This window comes from Nyctereutes procyonoides, unplaced genomic scaffold (assembly GCF_905146905.1).
Source record: "Nyctereutes procyonoides isolate TBG_1078 unplaced genomic scaffold, NYPRO_anot_genome, whole genome shotgun sequence".
In the NCBI taxonomy this organism is placed as follows: Eukaryota; Metazoa; Chordata; class Mammalia; order Carnivora; family Canidae; genus Nyctereutes; species Nyctereutes procyonoides.
Genome location: NW_026575034.1, coordinates 8,671,967 through 8,695,148, shown reverse-complemented (window position 1 = coordinate 8,695,148; position 23,182 = coordinate 8,671,967). Strand labels below are relative to the sequence as shown.

The 23,182-nt window shown below is 47.3% G+C and overlaps 1 protein-coding gene across 9 annotated transcripts in view; it reads left to right on the top strand.

The window, feature by feature from the left end:
- NAV2 (neuron navigator 2) overlaps positions 1-23,182 on the top strand; it is a 724,598-nt gene that overhangs the window by 613,734 nt on the left and 87,682 nt on the right. Inside the window, exon 1 of one of the 9 annotated variants that reach the window (XM_055317515.1) lies at positions 18,810-19,084. The exons of the other annotated variants lie outside the window; for them this stretch is intronic. Coding sequence (XP_055173490.1) covers positions 19,059-19,084 — 26 coding nt within the window. The 5' untranslated portion in view covers positions 18,810-19,058. Of the gene's footprint in view, positions 1-18,809; positions 19,085-23,182 lie in introns of those variants that run through there. 9 annotated transcript variants of the gene reach the window in all.

Genomic DNA, 23,182 nt, shown 5'->3' with positions numbered 1-23,182 from the left:
GGGAGAAGCAGGCTCCATGCACCGGGAGCCCGACGTGGGATTCAATCCCGGGTCTCCAGGATCGCGCTCTGGGCCAAAGGCAGGCGCTAAACCGCTGCACCACCCAGGGATCCCTTTCCTACTCTATCTATAACCACTTCCTCCGTCTTTAAGCTAACTGGACTTAAGTCCAACTGGTAGAAGAATCACACCTGCTTCTGCCTGTTGCCTCCAGGAAGGAGGCCACCAGGCCCTACAGGTAGGAAAGGTAAGGGGTTCCATGCCTACCTACCTGCCCGTTTATTTTCCTGATGGCTTAGAAGGGCTAGACCTGGGGCTCCTGGGTGGCTCAGTTGGTTGAGCATCTGATTCTTGGTTTCAGCTCAGGCTGTGATCTCAGGGTCCTGGGATTTGGCTCCATGTTGGGCTCTGCACTCAGCAGGGAGTTTGCTTCTCCTCCTCTTCTGCCCCTCCCCCTGCTCGTGTAGTCTCTCTCTCTCTCTAAAATAAATAAAATCTTGGGATCCCTGGGTGGCTCAGCAGTTGAGCACCTGCCTTTGGCTCAGGGTGTGATCCTGGGGTCCTGGGATCGAGTCCCACATTGGGCTCCCTGCATGCAGCCTGCTTCTCCCTCTCCCTGTGTCTCTGCCTCTCTCTCTGTGTGTGTCTCATGAATAAATAAAATCTTTTAAAATAAAAAAAAAAAAAAACACCTGGAATTCTATCTAGTGTAAGTGAGTTGGCAACTTTGCTTGTTGGCAAACCCCAGGAATCCTTGAGACTTGGTTCTGAAACACCAGGGCTCTTTGAAGTGCAGTGGTGGAGACACCTGTTGGCCATCCAGAAGCTCACCTGGAATTCCCAGTTGCTCTTGTTCCCGCGCTGGCCCTACAGTCTCCTCCATGGCACCTGGAAAGGCTGAATTAGTACCCTCTGTGTTACATGTCAAAGGATGAGCCTACCAGGCTGAAATGTTCTGAAGAAGAACCTTGAGTTTCAGAATCTGTGTTTCTAGTGTAATCCACACCTTTTTGGTGCTTTAGTTTCTCCTTCTGTGAAATGGGCACAGAAGTCCTGGCCTTTCCCCTCCCATGAAGCTTGCTGCACCCCTAGGACACAGGCAGCATTGCAAATGCAGGGTCCTGGCCAGACCACCCTCCTGCCCCTGAGGAAATGGTGGGACGTAATGGAGCCCAAAGCTCCAAGCTGGGCTGTTTTGATGTTCTAATCCGGTTACAGTTAATTCTTTCAGAACCTCCTTCCCTGACAAGCTAGGCCTTGCTGTTCTCCCAAATTCCCTCTCCGTGCCTGTGCCTTCGTGTAACGTGACGGGGTGCTGAAGGAAGATAGCTGCTGGATCCGCTGGGTTGCTTTTCAAATTACAAGCATTAGCCCCGGTCCCGGCTCGTACTGGTGGCGACCCTTGTTCGAGAAGCTACCAGATGGGCTTTGGGGAGTCAGAGTTTTTTTGTTTTTGTTTTTAAAGATTTTATTTATTTATTCATTCGAGAGGCAAAGAGAGAGAGACAGACAGACAGACATAGGCAGAGGGAGAAGCAGGCTCCATGCAGGGAGCCCGACGCGGGACTGGATCCTGGATCCCCTGGATCCCCAGGATCCCGCCCTGGGCCAAAGGCGGTGCTAAACCCCTGAGCCACCCGGGCTGTCAGAGTCTGAGTTTTTCATCTGCCTTTCTTTTTCTTTTCATGCTTTTTTGATGCAAGACCTTGAGGCCCTAGAATAGCCACTTACCCCAGTAATTTGGCTGGGAGAACCAAATCTCAGCTCAGCAACTTACCCAATGACTTAGAGGTAGTGAATGCAGATAATAGAGGTCCCTCTTGGTGGGGTAGGTGTGAGCCCTACCTGTGATAAACCCAATAAACGGTAGCTATTATTCTAAAGGAAGATTCAGCTCCGGGGTAGGGCAGGAACAGAAGTGTCTCCTGATTTATTCTCACCAGATGCTAAGCCCTCTGACAACAGAGACCCTGGCCCGCTGTCCAAACACTTTCAAAGCATCACATACTAGAAACCCAGTAAATGTGAATAGGTTCAATCCCAAGTGGTTCTGCTTATTTTGGAATCATTCTTTAACAACATGACAGGAGGAAATGTTCCCACCTGGAACAAGAGAGGTTTTCAGTAAGGAGAGGAACACAGGCAAAGACCCCCGACATTTTTGAGCACTCCCTGTGTGCCCGGAAGTGGGCGAAACGCTCCGAGGACTTTACCTCCTCTCACCCTGCAAGGCTTCTTCCTGCGAACTCCGTGCAACCTTCACTTTTCAGGCCAGGAAACGAAGGCGAGGCTCTGAGAGGCGAGCTTGCCTGACGCCACAGCAACAGCAGTGGCAGTGGTCAGAGCGGTAGTAACGGCAACCAACGACGTCAACATGGTACTTACCACGAGCCGGGCACTTCCCCCAAATCTGCTCATTTAATCCTCTTGACAACCCGGTGAGATGGTCTCATTTTACACATGAAGGACTGAGGGACAAAGACGTGAAATCATTTGCACACAGCTAGAGGTGCGGCTGAGGCTGGTACCCCGGTCTCCGAAGATCACTTTCTTCTTGTCTCCCAGAAAGCATTAGTAAGGACTGGGTAGCCATGAGGTTTCTGAAACAGAAGAATTCAGTTGTTAAGTAAAATGGCGGCACTTCCTGTCCCAGAAATCTTCAAAATGAGGCTCACTGTCCATATACCCAGGATGCGTGGAAGGAATTTCTTCTGGAGGTGTAGGGTGAGGATGAGGGGCCGCCGGGGCCACCCTGGGGCCTCCCCCCCCCCGGGTGGGATGGCTGTATTATTTCCAGGAAAGAAACTGATCTGCGCTTCTCTAGAGTGAGATGATAGGTTTGAAAATGTTCTGAGTCTAAATTTAGCCCAGTGTATCCGTGGTCACCAGGAGAAAGATAGGTTTGACAGGTTGGCTGGAGGACAAAAGCCAGTCCTGGAAGAGAAAGCGGTTGGTTCTCCTCTGAAAGGCAAGGCCAGGCCGTCTCTCGTGGAGCCTGGTGCGGTGGCCGCCGAGCAGCAGCCGCAGCAGGCGCACGGGGTGCGGGCCACCCGGAGGCAGAACCGTCACTGGCCGGCACCTCTGCTGTGAGCCTCCCCCAAGGTCAGCCAGCAGCAGAACCCCTGCACCCCGCTGCGCACCTGGGGTTCTTCGTTTTACGGTGCTGTTTAGAATTCGTCAAAAGATTTTATGTCCACAGAACGGGAGAAGGTCGTCGGACACACCTTGTGCGTGTCCTACGAGACCGTCCAACGCAGGAGCCGTGTTTTGTGCAGGCAGGGGAGCAGAACCCAAATGTTCCAGGATCTCAGCTTGAATCAGTCACTCTGCTTTTCCATTACTAGATCTTTTTCTTTTTTTCCTTTTTTTTAAAGATTTATTTATTGGGGCAGCCCAGGTGACCCAGCAGTTTTAGCACTGCTTTCAGCCCAGGGCCTGATCCTGGAGACCCAGGATCGAGCCACATCGGGCTCCCTGCATGGAGCCTGCTTCTCCCTCTGCCTAGGTCTCTACCTCTTTCTCTGTGTGTCTCATGAAATAAATAAATAAAATCTTAAAAAAAAAAAAGATTTATTTACTTATTCATGAGAGACATACACAGAGAGGGGGAGCGGGGGCAGAGACCCAGGCAGAGGAAGAAGCAGGCTCCATGCAGGGAGCCCAATGTGGGACTTGATCCCAGGTCCCAGGATCACGCCCTGCAAAGGCAGACGCTCAACCACGGAGCCACCCAGGCGCCCCGTTCTTCCTCTCCTCTTCCTCTCCTCTTCCTCTCCTCTTCCTCTCCTCTTCCTCTCCTCTCCTCTCCCCTCCCCTCCCTTCCCCTCCCCTCCCTCCCCTCTCCCCCTTTCCTTTCCCCCTTTCCTCTTTTGTTTGTCTTGTTGTTGTTGTTTTTTAAATAAATTAATTTTTTATTGGTGTTCAATTTGCCAACATACAGAATAACACCCAGTGCTCATCCTGTCAAGTGCCCCCCTCAGTGCCTGTCACCCATTCACCCCCACTCCCCTTCTTTCTTTCTTTTTTTTCACTTAAATTTGTATTAACATTTCCAATGTTCTCTCATAGTGAATTTTCAGCTTCACTAAAATGGGTGTGTGTGTCTGTCTGCATCTGTCTATTCGCTTTTTCTCTCTCACCTTTATTATCCTTTCCTCAGCTACTTCTTGAGGTCCAAAAACTTCCAGAGCTTTCTCGCCTCCCCCCCCCCAACACACCCCCGCCCAATAGCCAACAGAGATTTCAGGGGCACAAGCAAAGCAATCAGCACCTCCAGCTTGACCCTTTGGACTCTGCTCAGGCAAAGATAAAGAGGGGCTCAGATGATCATTCACACCGTGGCTGTGTCCGTGCAGCTGCCAACTCAGACCTGGAAAAGAAATTACCCGGCGTGGGGGATGACTAAATTTAGTATTTCTTTTTCTGCTGCTTTGATCCACTTGGCCTTTGAAAATTGAAGTTCCTCAGATCTATTCTTCCCCCTGGTTATTTTGCTAGATAAACCGTTTGCACAGAATGGTGTGTATGCCTGCACATGCTTAATTTCCCTGGCATCTGATAAATGTCTTGAAATAGGGTAATGCTGGAAGCACTTTTCATTACCTTAAAGCGCTCGGCGTAAATGGAATTGATTCTTTTCCTCAACGGCTGTGATGTTACTGCCCCCCCCCTTTTTTTTTAGTGGATAAGATCGCTCTAACTAGCTTCCCTTCCTATCATTTCCATCCTGTTCAACCATCTTTTCCGTTCCTTCCCGGGTGTTTACGGGCAAATGGGATTTCATGTCCCCGCCTGGCTGCACAGTTGTGTGTGAGACCTCTCTGACTTTGGGATGGGAATTTGGCGTCTCTGGTCTAAATGGAGCAAGAAGTGGAGGTGAGTAAAGCATGAGTCAGGGCTTGGAAATCTGAGGTCTGACTTTGGATCTACCACTAAACTCTGTGACCTCATGCAAGGTACTTGCTCTCACTCATGAAATGCAGGAGTAGAGCCCAGTGGCTCCTATGTTTTCCCTTCAGATCTGAACTTCTAGGGTCACCTCAAGTTGCCAGATATCCATCCCTGCTTAAGATTTGAGATCTGATGATTGAAAATAAATTGCATGGAGATGGGTGCTTGTTGAGATCAAGAATGCAGACTCTAGATTCTACAGCAAATGAGCTCTGAGATAGTGCTGTGACTTGGAGCTTTCCATGGGGTGGATGTAGTTGAAAAATGCTGAGGTTGCCAAAAGAACAAGATGCAAGCAGTAGAGGGAGATTTCTGACCTGGGAAACAGAGCTGGGGTGATTTTCCTTTGTATACCTGCATCCCTGCTTCTCCAGGCTTTTCCAGAAGCAATGAATGCATCCTAGCTCCCCAGGTCTCCCTCAGGATGAAGTTTAAACTCCCTTATGAGGCTTACTGTGAGATCTGGCCCCATTATTTCTTCTTAGCCCTTCTTCTCCTCTCTCCAACCACCCTGAACTACTTGCCATTCCCCCAAAAAGTGTCCTCTGTCTCTATTTACAGCCTTTGCAGAAGCTGTTCCCTCTACATAAAATATTTTCTCCACCTTTACCCCATCCCACCCACAGCATGGCTCTTATCCTTCAGCGCTCACATTAAATGTTATCTCCTCCAGGAAGTCTTCCCTAACCACCCCAATCCCCAAGACCAGGTTGGGTGACCTCCTCTTACATTTTTTTTTTTTAAGATTTTACTTATTTATTTGAGAGAGAATAAGTGGTAGGGAGGGGCAGAGAGAGAGGGAGAAAGAGAAGCAGACTCCCTGCTGAGCAGAAAGCCCCAAAGAGACCTGGATCCCAGGACCTGGAGATCCTGAGCTGAACGCAGATGCTTAACTAACTGAGCCACCCGGGCACCCCTCCTCTTTGCTTTTGTAGTCTCCTGAGTTCTTCTTTATCATAGCGCCAAACACATATTATTAATGTCTGCTGCTCCCCTGCCACTTTGTCTATACTTGAAGCATCTTGAGAGCAAGGACCTGTCCTATCACCAATGTATTCTCAATACTCAGGCCATATGGGGAAACTGCTCAGACAGGTAGAGGAGCTCATTCACATCACTGTTTGTCTGCAGAGCCAGAATGTACCCCCAAGTCTGCATATCTCCAACCCCCCTCCCCCATTTCCTAGATTTCCTATGCTCTGTAAAAGCTCTCACCTTCACCTGACCTTCCCCTGATTGTGACGGAGCCTTGTCCCTTGGTACCTCATGTGATCTCATAAGAAACAGTGGGGGAAAAACAGAATTTTCCTGTCATGTGATTCAGAGCCCTGTGGACAAGACTGTTTGCCCCATGTATGTGAGACTGAGGACTTAGTCCGTTGACTTAGTGGGGCGCGCCGTGTGATGGGGGCTCAGTAAGTGAGTCTCTTTTTATTTTATCCCTAGAATTTGCCACCACATTCCTATCCCAGTTGCATTCGTGAGATAAGTGTATGGGCCACTTTTTAAAAAACAAAAACTGAATTTTGAAACCAAGCACACTTTCTGCCTCTTGGATTCCAGCAGCTTTAAATGTCCTTGGATTTTCTAAGGGACCCAGTAATATGTGTACAGCTGCGGCTCTTATCAGAGTGCAGACGTACCTCTCATTACTGTTAATTGCGGTTCCACCACGGGGTGATCTGGGCTCCCACCTCCTAGTTCTGTGACGGATAACCTCTTTTATAGCTTGGCTGCATAGGATACATTACAGTATCTTCCAGGCAGCTGCTCTTTAGGTAAATTAATACCTGGGGGTCTTTTTTCTTCTCTAGGAAACTTTAAGTACTGTAACAGGCTTTCATTTTAAGGCTGTGCAAGTCTTATTTCATCAGATTGCTATTTGGAAGTTCTAACAAAACACCTTCATGAATAGCGGCCGTAATACCCTTAATCCACTAAACTTCCTGACATTTTAAACTAAGTGGATTGCTTTAAATGAAATCGGGCTTTCCCGGTCTCTGCTCTCTTCCTCTCCCCAGCCCTGCCTGTGCATATTCAGGCCCAAGGTGCTAGGGTGCAAATTCTTTCTTGCTATTAGGGCACCAAACTAGAAAGGACCAGGAAACACCATGCAGTTTTGCAAAGACTCCAGGTCTTGCGTTACACAGCCTGACCCACGGCTTTTTTAAAACACAAGTTTGGGTGAAGTTTCTGTTTCTCATGAAAGCTTAGGATTAAAAAAAAAAAAAATTTTTTTTAAATGTGATTTTCTTTCTTATTAGAAAAAAAATGAGCTTCTGTTTTATTATGGGAAAATAGAAAATAGAGATACGCAAACAGGGGGGAAATATACAAGGTCATAATATCATATGATGAAGTGATATGCTGTGACCATTGTTAGCACCTTGGTGCCTCCCGGACAATTTTCTCTTCGTGTTAGCACTTACACATTTTATTTTATTTTATTTTATTTTATTTTATTTTATTTTATTTTTTTATTTATTTTTTAAAAAAAGATTTTATTTATTCATGAGAGACACAGAGAGAGAGAGGCAGAGACACAGGTAGAGGGAGAAGCAGGCTCCATGCAGGGAGCCTGACGAGGACTCGATCCTGGTCTCCAGGATCACGCCCTGGGCTGACGGCGGCGCTAAACTACTGAGCCACCTGGGCTGCCCATCATTTTATTTTTTTTTAAAGGATCAAAAAAATCTCTTTAGTACTTGCTATGAGCCAGACAATTGCTATGAGCCAGACACTGTCCTAAGCTCTTTACGTACATTGATTCCGTTTTTCCAGTAACTCTAGGAGTAAGAACCCATTGTCCAGATGATGAAACAGGTATGGACGCTGCTTAAGGAACATGTCCAGAGTCAGCCAGCCAGGAGTGCAGAGCCAGGAAGCATGCCTCTGTAGTCTTTAATTGTAATAGTTGCACCACACAACCTCTGAAAGAGGAGAAGTGTTTCATAATCTACTTTTATAATTTGACACTACAGCGCGGACATCTTTTTATATCAGGATTATCAATATCATTTTTAATGGCCCCACAGCATTCTGTTCTCTAGAGGAGCCACAGTTGGATTAACTCTTTCCCTCCTGATAGATATTCACAATGTTCCACTCCTTTTGTTCAGATAAACAACAATGCAAAGACCATTCTTGGGACTAAATGGATGCACACTAGCTTGGGCTGCAAATAAAGCCTGTATTCTATAATTTCCTAATAATTCTGACATTTGTGTGTGCAGATGAGGCTCTTGAGGCACTGTAGGAGAACATAGGCTCAAGTATGTTCTGGCTACTAGTGACAGGGCTGCCCTGAACCATTCACACGCTTTTTGTATCCATACTCCATTGTTCCTGGTACCATGTTTGAGAGAGAAGGTTGCCTGGAGAATGGAGTTTCTGTTTAAGGCCAGCTAGCTGTCCGCAGCTGAACCTACAAATGTAGCATCAGTTGGCACTGGGCTCTGAACTGAATGAGAGTTTTTATCTTTTTCTCTGAACTTAATGAAAGTCTGGAACTAGGACTGTGATGCTACCTACCTATGGAGTTACCTACTTCCGTAGAGACCGAGGAAGGGGAGGGCACCAAGGGGTAAAGGTTGTCGATGCATTCTTAATGCTCCACCAGCAAAGTGGCTTTGGTGAGATCATGAAAATTGTCTCCAGTGTGCCAAATACCTGGTGCAAGGCAACAATTCAGAGATAATTGGGGAGGGGGGGGTCTCAGTGATGGACTCTGCTTAGTGGGTTCTTAACCAGCAGTGGGGCCTGGGCCTAAATAACCACCCAGTTATTTAGCCCACTGCTTCTTCATCTCCTCATGTAGACTGGTGATGGTAATACCTACTCCATAGGGAATGGTAGAAGGATTAAACAAGACCAGAGTATTTAACACAGTAACTTCCGTAATAAGAACTCAGTGAAAACGAGAGCTTAAAATAAAATCCTGAAGGATACTGATTTATGAATCAGATAGACTTGTACTTTAGCCCTTCTTAGCTACGTGACTTTTTTTTTTAAGATTTTATTTATCTATTCATGAGAGACACAAAGAGAAAGAGGCAGAGACACAGGCAGAGGGAGAAGCAGGCTCCCTGCAAGAAGCCCAATGTGGGACTCGATCCGGGACCCTTCCTGAGCCGAAGGGGGTTGCTCAACCACTGAGCCACCCAGGTGTCCCTAGCTGCATGACTTTGAACAACATACCTCAGCTCTCAGAGTTGTGGATCATCAGAGATAATAAAATCTATCTTACTGGGGTATTGTGAGTTTTTAGTATCAGCACCCTATAATCCCTGGCACCCAGCTGGTTTTCAGTACCCATAGCAAAATTTGTAAGCAGTTACTATGTGCTGGTCACTCTGTTTTATTTTATTTCCTTCACTCGGGACAGTTTTTCTCTCAGAAACTCATGGTCAAACAGAAGGAGTTTAATTCTTAAGCAGTCTGTAACTTTTCAGCCAGTGTCACGACTAGGCAAATACCTAGAATGATCTGGGCTCTTTGCCAAACTAACTTTTTTTTCCCCTTTGATTTAGACAAGATTGTGGTTTAGAGATCGTGGAAGGTTTTGTGAACTTATTTTATAGCCCCTATAAACTCACAAAGGAAACAATGAAATACCAAGCTAAAGTCTAGAACAGGTTTTCTTACAAGGGAGGGACTACCTAATGGTGTTGTCGGAAGGGTTCTGTGGGATGAGGTTTTTATCATTTGATGCAACACCTGACACCCAGAAGGTCTGCAGTAAGTTCAAGGGCTGTTGTCCCCAGCAGGGGACAGATGGGACATCAGTCCTTCAAATCCATGAGGCAAAAGAACTTTCTTTTGAAAAGGAATTCCAGTGGGAGACTAGGGATATAGACTTACAGAATGTGGGTGCTTGGGGAGGGATCTTCGAGAACCTCGGGGTGGCCTCGGGATGACAACCGGCTCATTGAACTGGCAAGCAGTCTGAGGGCTACCATCAGGAAGTGATTTGGTCAAACCCAGCCCCTGTGTGGTGTTTTCTCCACTGCTCTGGGGTCCCCTCCACATGTGAGGGCTGCCACGGTCAAGGGCGGGGGGGGGGGGAGGGCTTACATCACAGTCTGCTCAAGGCTGCCCGTGATCATTACCCTCCACGTTTCCTTTCCAGTCTCCTTCCCAGTCCCGCCTACCCCTCTCCCTCATTATCTCCCCCTGCCACAGACACATTCAAGGATGTCCTTGTAGCTGGAGCCACATTAGAAAAAGCCAAAGGGTGACTTTACAAATATTTTATTCATTACCGGTCCATTCTAATAGAATCTTGCAGCTGCAAAAATAAGTATTTGAAGTCTTGGGATTTTCCCTATGTACCTATAACACCATTATAGAAATATAGTTCCTTATAGCCAATGACATGATTTTAAATTTCCTTTAATTTTTCTGTTTATTAAAAGAACAAATTGATGCATGGATTTGCCCCTTTGGGCTTCTGTTTTTTCATATTTTCTTCTAAATAACCACATTTATTACCAAAGTTACAGGAAAGCCTTAGCTCTGAACTGTTTCCTAAACACTAGATGAACTAACTTTCTAATCTGCTCTTATTCCTATCGGCCACGGGCCCAATGATACAGGAATCTTTGTGGCCACTGTTGGTTGCCCGCGGTGTTTGGATGGGGTTTTATGAGATAATCTGGATTTTTACCGGATAGAAAGCCCTATCTAGGCACAAATGTGGACATTTTCACAGAGAGTCAACTTCCAGCTTTCCTCTACAGGCAGCCTAGGCACACATTTTTTCTGACTTTACGGACAGCAATCTCTTTTCCTGTCAGATGCTCTCACAGCTTTACTCTTCTTTCATGGCATACCTCATGGTTTGCAGTGAAATGCATATGTTTTTTACTTGGCTGCCTGACACTCCCACCCATACCAGACTATAAGCTTCATGAGGACAAGGAGACAGGCCTCCTCTCTTTTGCATGCCCCTCTTAACCCGGCACAATGCCTGGCACATAAAAGTCAACATCCAGCCAGTATCTTAAAGAGAATAGTCACCTGGAAATACAGTAGAAGCCATGATATCATGGGATCTGGTAAGAGTAGATCTAAATCAGACCAAGCCCAAGAGTGTTTAGAAGCAGCTGAAGGACTTTGGGATAACCTGTCAGTGGCCCTGGCCGACTAAATGTGTTAGTGGGATCTGTTGGAAATGTTCACTACCCTAAGCAATGTGGTGTCCTGGCGGCCAAACAAGATTCGAAGCATCTGAAGATATGGTCTTCAATCTGTCTCTTAGCAGTTGTATGACTATGAGTCAATTTTCCGAGTTCCAGTCTGTTTTTCTCTGATTTGTGGATAATGATACATGTTAGCATAGTTGTGAGAATTAAATGAGGGGAGATCTGTAGGTGGTAAAGTCTATTCATTTGAATTATTGTTGTCACTGAAAATAACTTGGGCCTCATGTGTCCTCTGTTGGAAAAAGCCATCATTTTGGAATTGATTTGTAGTTGACCAACAGACATCTTGTCAGAAAAGGCACCTCGGATGGAGGATGGAGGATGGCATGTCTGCATTTCGATTTTAGGCCAAAGATGGAGAAACCAATGTTCACATCCCCCAGGCCTCCCTGTCCAAGATTTGTTAACAAGCCTTGAGTTTCAGATTTGGAATGGGAGGGGAGTAGACATGAAGAACAGACTGGATACTTACTCTTCCTGATGAATAAAGCCTTTTGTTTGTTTGTTTGTTTGTTTATTTATTTATTTATTTATTAAGATTTTTATTTATTTATTCATGAGAGAGAGAGAGAGGGAGAGGCAGAGACACAGGCAGAGGGAGAAGCAGGCTCCATGCAGGGAGCCCGATGTGGGACTCGATCCCGGGTCTCCAGGATCACACCCCGGGCTGAAGCCACGCTAAACCACTGGGCCACCGGGGCTGCCCAAGCCTTTTGTTTAAAGACGAGGAGTATGTTTGCTTTTACGTGTGAGGACCCACAAGTGTGGGCTCCAGACAATCTCAAGAATTAACCAGTGGAAGGTGACAGAAACTCCAAGTCCACAAGATGAAAGATTTGCAGCTGAAATGCAGCTCACTCCCTCCGTAATGAGACTGGAGGGCAGTATCAGCTCCCCACTGGAGAAATAGGGCAGGACCCAACTGCACGTAGGTACCAAGAGTCTGCTGGGCTGAGGAGCAAGGGGAAGCAGAGAGTCTGCACAAGCACCTCCATGGGAAAGGCGGATTTCTTAGTTATGCTGCAGATCCTTCGCCCCAGAAAGGAACTGAGGAAGTGGAGAAAGAAGGCTGGAGGGGCAGCGGCACACTGACCACATCTCCAAAGTTCTCTGTTGATGCCTCGCTGGGATCACTTGTTACTAATGGGTTTGGAGTTCTGCAGGGGCTGACCTTGCTTGTCCATTAACACCTCCCAAAAATATATATATAAAAAATAAAAAATATATTATATAAAGGGATTGGGGGGGGTGGGGGGGGGGGGGGGGGGGGGGGGGGGTGGGGGGGGGGTGGTTTTGTTTGTGTTATATTTAGGGAGTTAATTGATTGAAAAATTAAGGAAAGATGTATATAAGTGAGGAAATAAGATGAAGAGATAGGGTAGTAAAGAAGAAGGGTTATAAAGGGATAAAGGATAGGTGAGGGAGGAGTGGATAAAAATATTATTTATATTAGGTGAGTTTTTTATAAGGAAGTTGGAAGTAAGGTAAAGGGGGAATGGTGAAAGAAGGTGGAGAAGTATAATGATAAATGGTGAGAAGTGTCTTAGATTTTTAAAATTATTAATGTTTGTTGGGATTATGGAGAAGAAGGAAGTGGTAGGTAAAATGAGTGATGGATCATTTCTTCGCTGCCCTCCTTTTCCTAAATCTGTCTGGTGCAGGTAGATTACTCGGTGGCAATTTGTTTGAATGCTGTTATTTTTCTATCCCCAAAGCTATAGTTTATTTTTAGGGGGTTTTGGGGGGGGGGGGGGGGTGTTTAGAAAATGGGTTAGAAGTGAGGGTGTTGAGATTAAAAAGTGTTTAAAAGTAAATTAATAATTAAGTATGGGGGGGGATAGAAGGTTTTGGAATATATTTGGTGTGAGGAGGGGATTGTGAGGGGTTAAAGGAAAGGAGGGGATGAATAAATGTTTAAAAGGAGGAGAGGGGGGGGGGGGGTTGATATTAATGTTTTGGGTATATTGGGTGAGTTGTAGTATAATTTGTTGTTTATTGATTTGTTTTGTGTAGTTAAGGGGGGTTGGCTTTAATTTTTTATATGTTATGGGAGATGTTTAAGGGGTGGTATATATGGGTCAGGGTGGAATGTTTTGTTTGTGAAAAGATAATATGTATGAATTTTTGTTTAATGTGATAGGTAAGTATAGAGAGAGTAGGATTAGTATGTTGATGGTGGAGGTTTTGTTCGTGTATGGAAGGTTTAATAGAAGGGGCAGAAAGAGAAAATCAAGCAGGCTCCACAGTGAGTGCAGAAGCCCAACATGGGGCTCAATCCCATGACCCCTGAGCTGAAACCAACAGTCAGATGCTTAAGCAACTGCTGCACCCCTCCGGTACCCCTCTATCAGATTATTTTTTTTTTTTTTAAGATTTTATTTATTTATTCACCAGGGACACAGAGAGAAAGGGAGAGGCACAGGCAGAGGGAGTAGCAGGCTCCCTGCAGGGGGCCTGATGCAGGACTTGACCCCAGGACCCCGGGATCAAGACCTGAGACAAAGGCAGATGCTCAACCACTGAGCCACCGAGGTGCCCCTCCTCTATCATATTCTTTTTTTTTTTTTTTTTTTTTAATTTTTATTTATTTATGACAGTCACACAGATATAGAGAGAGAGGCAGAGACACAGGCAGAGGGAGAAGCAGGCTCCATGCACCGGGAGCCCGACGTGGGACTCGATCCCGGGTCTCCAGGATCGCGCCCTGGGCCAAAGGCAGGCGCTAAACCGCTGCGCCACCCAGGGATCCCTCCTCTATCATATTCTTAAATGGGGTCTTTGGCCAAATAAACATTAAGAACCATGAAGCTAAAGTCCTTGAAAATACCAGGAGTCCCCAGGAGACCGCACAGAATGTTCAGTGCCCTGTTTAATCCTCCTGTACCCAGTTGGTCCAAGACCACATCAGTGGTTCCACTGGCACCGGGAGGAGATCCCTCAGAACAAAAGCAGGCCTCACTCCTGTCCTCGAGGAGCTTACTTTTGGAAAAATACAAACATCCCTCCTCAACAAAGAAGATAATGTGCTAACTGCTAAGCCCCAGGAAGTATCATGGGGTAGAAAGTAACTGGGCCAGAGTCTAGGGAGATATCCCTGAGGAAGAGACACCACCCCCCCATCAAGACCTGAACCACAAGAAGGAGGCAGCCCTGTGGAGAGGACGAGGAGGACATTCCAGGAGGGAGGAGCCCCAGCACAGGGCCTCTAAAATGGGAAGAGTGTGGTACATTGGAGGGCCCAGACCCTGTATTATTTGCATATAATGAAGGAGAGGGGCAGAGAGGCAGAGGGAGCAGACAGGAGCCAGATAATGTAGAACCTTTTAAGTGAATTTGGATTTTATTCCAAGTTCCCTGGGAAACTACTGGAGGGCTTTGAGCAGAAGGCGACCCAACATGATGTACACTTGAAGAACATGCCCGTTGCTGCTGTGTGGAGGATGGAGCCCAGCAGGGCAGGAGGGAAGGCTGAGTGATCAGGGAGGTGGCGTGGACCAAAGCTTTCTTCCCATAGATACTGACTAATGATCAGGTTCATGGTGTACTGGGGAGGAATTGCCAAAAGGACTTGTTAATGGATTATATAGAAGGCAGTAAGGGAAGAGAGAACTGAGGATGGCTAAGGACAGTTGTACGTTGGCTGAGACGGGAGGACTCTGGGAGAGGGAGTGCGGACAAGCTGGCAGTTGGTAGCAAGAGTTTTGTATAAGGGGCGATAGATTTGAGATGCATCAAGTACCCCAAGAGGGCCAGGCTGGAGAATCTAACTTGGGACTTGCCCGTCTGTGTCTAGAATGTGAAGCCCTTGGTGAGATCCCCTCTCACCAAGAGGGTAGAGAAGAGAGGGGCCGAAGGCCAGAACCCTGGAGATCTGGAGAGGAGAAGAGGTGAGCAAAGGAGACCGAGGCGCAGGCAGTGAGGGAGGAAGAAACCAGGTGCCCATGCGGGCGGGGGAGCCCCCAGGGGACCCAGTCAAGGAGGGGCAAGCTGCCCACCACGCTATGTGCTTCTGAAAACTCCAGCGGGGTGTAGGCCGCGGGCTTTGGCAGGAATGAAGCAATCGGGGCTCGGGAGAAACAAAACATTTTTCCATTGCAGTGGTGGGGACCGAGTGTGACTGGAGGGGGAACAGGCCACAGGAGCCAGAGTACCGACAGCGTGTTTTGTTGGAACATGGAGCAAAGACTGGCGTGGTCCAGGAGGAGAATTGGGACATGGGGTTATTATTATTATTTTTTTAAGATTTTAAAGAATTTATTCATGAGCGACACACAGAGAGAGGCAGAGACACAGGCAGAGGGAGAAGCAGGTTCCCTGCAGGAGCCCGATGCAGGACTCGATCCTGAAACTCTGGGACCACGTCCTGAGCCGAAGGCAGACGCTCAACCACGGAGCCACCCTGGCGTCCCTGGGACATGGGGTTGAAGCGGATTTGTGTTTGGTTTGGTGAGTCGGCCAGTGGGAAAGAGCTAATAAAAAGGGCAAAACTGATGATGCTGAGGAGATGCAGCAAGGTACCCTGATTTACCGTTGCTTTAATAAAATACTCGTTAGACATAAGTGAGCGGCTTTTTAGATCTACTTCAGTGGTTTTGTTTTCCCTCATTACATAATATTTCCTTCTACTCTCCAGTACCTGGGCAGGGTTTATCAGCGCCTTTTTGGTTTACAACATGGCCCTATGAATTAACCTGGGAACCTTAGCAGCATTGATAACATTGTTTCTGTGGAGAAAAAGGCTGTGAGTTCTTGAAGGTCTTTGGGATTTGCCCTGTTTAGAAGTCAGGGTCAGAAGTGACAGGAGGATTGGCTCTTTGAAAAGCGCCAAAGGGCATCTGCTCTCAAGGAGGTGGATGACCCACCTTCGGATTTTCCCCCTCCCTCTGTGGTCGGATCTCTTAACCTCACTGATTATTATCTTTCATAGCCTGGGAAAGCCCTGGCTAAATTTGAACCTCTAGCTACAAAGAATTTAGAGGGTTTGGTGTTGAAGATGTGATTCTTTTAACCACAGAAGGAGGACTGAGAAATGACCCCCCCACACACACCCAGCACATCATCTTGTGTGATAAACTTGACCTTGTAAAAATTTTCCTCTGTGATGGGACATCTGGGTGGCTCAGTGGCTGAGCGTCTGCCTTTGGCTCAGGTCTTGATCCTGGGGCCTGGGAGTTCCCTGCGAGGAGCCTGCTTCTCCCTCTGCCTGTGTCTCTGCCTCTCTCATGAATAAATAAATAAAATCTTAAAAAAAAAAAAAAGATTTCTTAAATTTTTTTTTTCCTCTGGAAAAGCCAAGATGCTTACAGCAACTCACCAGGCTCTCCTTAAGCATCCTTTTCTCTTCGTGTCTATCTCCCTCTCGCTTGGCCCCTCTGACCTGATCTCCTAGGTTCCCCTTGCTTCACTCTCCTCTCTGCTCTAGCCACACCTGGCTCTGGGTTCTTGGAATGAATGTGCAAGTTGTATCTTGTCTCAGGACCTTTGCACTGACCATTTCCTCTCTTGGAAGGGCTACCCCCAGATACTCACATAACCAACTAACATACTTCATTCAGGTCTGTAGTAACAATCATCCCCCCCGCAGGCTTTCCCTTACTATCCTATGAAAAATTTCAGACAACCCCCCCCCCACCACCCAAATCACATCATCTTCCTTATATTACTTTTTCTTCTTAGCATTTATCACTAATATACTGTGTAATTTATATTTTCTCTCATTTATAGCTCTACCACTAAAAGGTTAAGTTTCAGGGAAGCCCAGGTGGCTCAGCGGTTTAGCGCCTAAGGCGTGATCCTGGGTGACCCAGGATCGAGTCCCACGTCTGGGCTCCCTGCATGGACCCTGCTTCTCCCTCTGCCTGTGTCTCTGCCTCTCTGTTTCTCATGAATAAATAAATAAAATCTTTTAAAAATAAATAAAAGGTAAGTTCCATTAATATAGGGAATTTTTTTGTCTATATATATTTTTTGGCTATGGTATCCTCAGCAGTTAGAACAGTGATTTGGCATATACCACATGCTCAATAAATATCTGTTAGTTGAATGAATGACTGAATGGATAGGCTGCCCTTAATTTATGTTGGTGGTTAATCTGGATTTTTACATATATTTGCCCAAAATAAGGACAAGGAACAAGTACAGCTAACAGGGGAAATCTTTTGTATGTGTGCGTATATATACATATATATAGGTCTCCACGTATATAGTCAGCATCCCATTCCACCCAAATTAACACATTGGTCAGCCAGATTCTCAAGCCATGTTACGAAGATACATCCAGTTCCAGGGACGATGCAGAAGATACGCGGAATGGTTTAAAACATCTTTGTCAGCCAGAGCTTGGATCCATCCTCACTTTTTGTCTCAATAAATCTGAACCACACCGCCTCCCAAATTCATCCTTCCCCCACCCCTTGGCCTCTGCCTCCCACTCCCCACTACAGATGCTGGCAACATTTTTTCCAAGTGGGGGAGGGCCCTGAGAGATGAGATGTGAATGATTAACTTCAGTCGGGACCCCTTCGAGATTACAATCTATGCTCCTGGACACGTTTGCCTTTGCATTCACCTGGGAAGCCCCACTAGACCCTGTTTCCTCTCCAAGCTGACCTTTTATTCCCTCCCTCTTGGTTGGGGGAGGAATGGCTCTTCATTCCCCTTTGAAAGGCTTCTGTTTGCTGAGCAAACTCTAACCACACAAGACCCTGCTTGGAGCCACTATTATTACTACCCGCCCCCCCCCCAGTGCGCGTGCACACACACAGGCGCGCGCACACGCAGTCCCCTACGCCCCCATCCTTCTGGAGAGGCTGCCCAAGCCAAGGGGTGGGGGTGGGAAGGGAGCCTTTCTTTGAGAAAGTCTTTGAAAGCTGCCAGGAGCCAACTGGTAGGATTTTTGGAGAGGGAGTTGGAGTTTTGGAGAGCATCTTAATCCTTCTTCATTTTAAAATAAAAGCTTGTGGCTATAACATAATTTCGCTTTTGAATTTTCAAGAGTAAAACAGTTGTTCATTGTTCACGGCATCTGTTTACTTAGTTCCTCCTGAATTCCTTGATTACAGGTTTTAATAGGGATTAGTCGGTGCAACCCCTTCCCATCCCAGAACTGGGACTCTCTCCCATCCCACCTCCCCTCCCAGCCTTCGTACCGTAATGTTTAAAGCAGCCATGCATAGACGGAGCTTCCTTTAAAAATAAAAGTAGCATCAGGAATCAATGCGTATTTTTGTTGGCACTGCATCAAAATTGACATCACCGGAAGTTATGTACGTCATCACTTACTGTACAGATAGGTATCTTTTCCCTTTCAGGTTCAGGAGTTATCTTTGTAGGCTAATCATTTCAATCGAATGCTTCCCTTTCAATTGTCAATGGAATAAGCTAAGAAGTGTTATCAGTGATTTTGTGTCATTGCTGATAGTAGCACTTTTGGCTGAAAAAAATTTTTTCTCCCCAACGTTTTGGCACAGTCCACGGGGATTTAAAATATATTTTTTTTTCACATTTAGATGTTACTCAGCTTGACTCATTGTTGCAGATTCCCCTGGGACCACAGCGAAGGCCCTCCCACTAGGTGCTTTACGGTAATGGTTTCGGAGTTCGGTGTTAGCTTTTGCTTCGCTGAAACTTTTCACAGCTGACTTGATACCAGCGCTGGGGCCTGACCTCTCGCTCCTTCGGCACTTAAGGGGTTAATTTTGTTGGTGGATCGGATTTCTTTCCCGGCTGGGGAACAGTGATCCCCCGTCTGACTGGTCCTTTCCTGGCGGAGTTGCTGGGTGCCCGGGATTCCCTGGCCCAACGTGGGCTGGCGGGCTGCTGGCTGCTGGCTGGCGAGTTGAGTTGCCACCGGGGGATTCATTCGGCTTCTTTGTCCGCTTTCTCTAAGGACCACAATGTAGTGAAATGCTCTGGCCTGGGAACCTGACCAGGTAGGATGATTTCCTAAGATTTCTGGGGCCTGGGGCGGGTTGTGCTGTGTGTCCAGCCTTACCGTTCCTTGGATGACACTGGAAAGCCCAGCAGGGCAACCAACCGGTGGTGCAGCTGCCAAAATCCCGGGGGGGGGGGGGGGGGGGGGGGGAGGGGCTCTGTGGTGGGGGAGCCGCAGGCCAGGAATCCAGCATCCAGCATCCTTTTCTCAGCCACCAGGGCTCCTTTCATTCTAACCTTGATAGCTCTGGGGCAGCCCGGAGCATTAACCCAAATAAATGTCCTTGGTCCACCTGGACGTTTGGGTAATGTCAATCTTTTCCAGACCATCTTATCAAATTTTAGGCTGTTGAGACTGAAAAACCGGTTGGTGATCACCCAGCTGTCTTAAATCCTTATTCCAGGCTTTTGGAGGGAGACCTTTCAGTCAGGGCGGAGGCAGAGCTGGAGAGAGGCGGTGTGGGCCCCGGGAAGGGCTGCTGGTGGTTCGGAGGGCCCTGATGACAATGCCTAGCAGTTGGAGGTTTTGTTTGGAATCTAAGAAGCCGGGTGAACTTGCGGTTGTGTTTACTAATACTGCAAATTACTGGGTGGGTTTTTTTTTTTTTTTTTCTGGAAACTGGGCTCCAGAAGAGATAGCATGGGAGATTTAAGTATGAGTACTTTTCTTGTTCGCTAGGGCTGCTCTAAAAGCTGCCCAAAGAGAAACGTTTCTATTTTTAAGCCAGACAAGGGGAAGAGAAAACAATGTTCATTATCGCCTAGTGCTAGCCAAGCATCTCACAGACATTGTCTCATTTAATTTTCTTTGCAAAGCCAGCGATATTACCTCGATTTTGAGGCATGGCAGTGGGAACTAAGAGAGGTTAAATAACTCGCTCAAGGTCACCCAGCTAATAAGAGGCGAAGCTGGCATGGGAACCTAGGTTTACCCACCACTCTGCCTTCCTTGTTGGGCTTGGCAGATGGCTCAGCATGGCTTAATCTACAAGTTTAAACGTGGGTTCAGCTGAATGAAGGGCACTTTTTGTAGCAGAGGACTCACCAAAGTGTACATGATACTGGCAAGTGTGGCCTTCCTGAGCTTTTCAGATTCTGCTTGTTTCTGCGAGGGTGTGGGGGGTATTGTAAGAAGCAGCTCTGCTTTGCAGCAGGACCCACCTGGGAGTTCTCCGATCTCTTTGAGGCTTCTGGGCTGGTGGATGGATCTGTGACTGGATTTGTGCTTGTACCTGGGTCAGCAAGGCAGGAGCCCAAGTAGAAGTCAAATCTGGGACAGCTGATGGCCTCGGAGCTGGCCTTGGGCTGCTGGGACTGTGCCCTGGAACTCGGACTGCCTCCCGAGAGGCTGGATTTATTGAGTCCTGGAGGGAGAGGTTGTTCACCCGGCATGTTAATGCTGACCCAAGCTTGGCACTAGCAGCTCACATGTGTGCTGGGCTTGGCTGGGCTTGGCTAATTAGCTAGGTCTGAACTGCTTTTGGGTTGCAAAGCTGATTTTGAGTGGTTATTTCTGGTTCGTTTTTTTTTTTTTTTTTTTTTAGTTTTTAGTTTGTATTTTCCATAATCTCTACACCCAGTGTAGGGTTCAAACTCACGACCCTGAAATCAAGAGTCGCATGCTCTTCAGACTGAACCAGCCAGGCTCCCTGAGTGGTTGTTTCTCTTCCCCATTACCCCAGAAGAGGCCCCTGACAAACTGCAAAATGAGGCTGGATTGGTTCTGGGGGCCAGCCGCCTCTCTCAACCGCCCCAAGGTGGTTATAGTTGTTTTGTGCATTCAGGTTCCCAGACCTCTTAAGATGTGTAGGGAACTAAGCATGAGCGTATGTGTGTGTGAGTGTGTGGTGGGGTAGGAAATGGGAATGGTGGGATTCCACTTCCCTCTCCACCGACTTCATACCTAAGGCAGCCCGCCAATGCCCTGTCTGGGATTTGCCTCTTCCTCCTTTGCTTTGCCTTCTTGGAGATGTTTTAATAATAATATGATTGCATTAAAAAGTGTCCTGGGCTTTTTGGGTACCACGTGGGAGTTGTAAATTCTTATAGGACTGGGATCCACTTTAAAGTATCCTTCCCTCTGCTCTTTGGTCGAATTAATGTGGTTATGAAGAGCTTGAGTTTTAGAGTCAGGCAGATCTAAGTTGCCGTCCAGCTGCATTTATTAGCTCTGGCACCTTGGGCAGATTGCCTAGCCTCTAGAATCCTCAGTTTCCACACTTTCATAAGTGAAAAGGGAACATTCCTAGTTTGTGCCTCATAGGGTAAGAGAGAGGAGCGCGTGAATAGTATGTGTAGAGTACTTACCGAGGTGCCCAGATCCCACGATGGGAGTTGTCACTCTGTGTAAGTGTTGGCTATGATTTGCCTGAGCTATATGTCCCGTGCTGAAGTCTGTTCGTGTTTCGGGAGCACACATCTTCTGGTAAAGAGAACACCAGGATGGGTTTGCTGCGGTCTCTTGGCAAAAGCTGGCCGGCAGTGGACCAAGCGTCAGCAGCCCTCTCTGGAGGAGCCTTGGAGGAGAGAGGGCTTTGTGTAGCTGAGGTCAGCAGACATGCCGGTGCCTATTGTAACAATGAGGCCATAAGGCATCCCTCTGGGGTTTCCAGCCCCACCAGCCCCTGGAGCCCAAGGGAGGAATTTCACGCTTACTCAGGGGACCACCTACTTGCTCGGGGGAATGAGTTACCAAAACGGGACAAAGGTGCTGTGGGGTGAAACTCAACCCCTGGCATTCTGAATGCTGCTAAATCCCCTCGGAGCCCTCTTTATGGGGCTCTTGTTTCTCTCTCTTTCTCCCCCCAAATGATTGGCCTTGCACCTGGCACCGTCTGTAGAAGCTTGCTTCTCTCCCCCGGGACACAGTGGCCACAGCAAGTTCTTGCCCTAGTACTTTATCATCGATTTCGTAACCTGGGCCTGTATCTCCTTCCTGCGGCTCTTTTCAGGCTCCCCGGCTTCTGTGCTGCAGCTGACCTGAGCTGGTTATCTCCTGAGTGCCTGCAGATCTGATTTGGTCCCCACAAGAAGCTCATGAGGCCTGGTGTTAGCACCGGATCACACAGAAGGCAGCCTGGGTTTCCTGAGGAGCAGAAGCGAGAGTGGGGTGTGGGGGGGGGGGCGGGGGAGGTGCTCCGACCAACTAAATGGTAGAGCCAAGGTTCAAATAAATCTGCTTTCTTTTCTCTCTAGAGCTGTGCTGCCTCCCTTGGGAGCCTCCAGGGCTTCATGGCCCCTGTCCCGCTGCTAGAGGAGACTAAATTTACTGGGATTTGTTCCTACCCGTACTCTCATTCAAACTCAAGTTCTGGGCCATTTTGCAAACCATTGTAGGCTGATTTCAGAAGGTGAAATCTAGAGAGAAGAGGCTTGCTTATGGCTTTTTTCGAGTAACTGTATCCCTTTTTTGGGGGATACAGTCTGGGCTTTTGCAACGTTTTTGTGGAAAACATTACACCTGATGGGTGTGGAGTAAAGTGAGTCAGATGAATAAATGAACGAGGTGGTTGCGCACTCTTGGATCTGTAAACATTCGTAGTTTATGACCTTTGGGCCTTTCTTTCCAAGCCTCAATGGTCTCACCTCTAAAATGGGTATAGTGTTAGTACCCAGAGAAAATATAAGTAACAGGGCCTGGCACATAAACAAGCCATCAGCGAGTGTTATTTGTATCACGGAGTTGTGAGGATTAAGTGAAATAATGCATGTAATTAGCATGAGGTCTGGCACAACTTTGAACTTCCAAGTTGCCGCTTCTCTTATTATCATTCCCAGATTGGCAAAGAAAGGCGGGGTTCCGCAGGAGTGCTCTTTGCACTCTTTGAAGGTGGATTTTCTTAGTAGGCCCTCCTGCAGTGGCTGGAGGAGGTGATGCTCTTGAGAATACCTCCCGGGAAGGAAATAGTTAACATACCTGTCTAGTGGGAAACGAAGGTAGCCAAAACCTTTCCCTTCCCCAGGGGTTACTACTAAGCCTCCAGTTGGGCTTGCTCACTCATCCACACCAAAGGATCTCATTCCGCTTGGGCCCTGGGGTTTCACGGGAACAATTGCCTTGAACAATAGCCAGAAAACGAGTTCCACCAGTCTGGGCT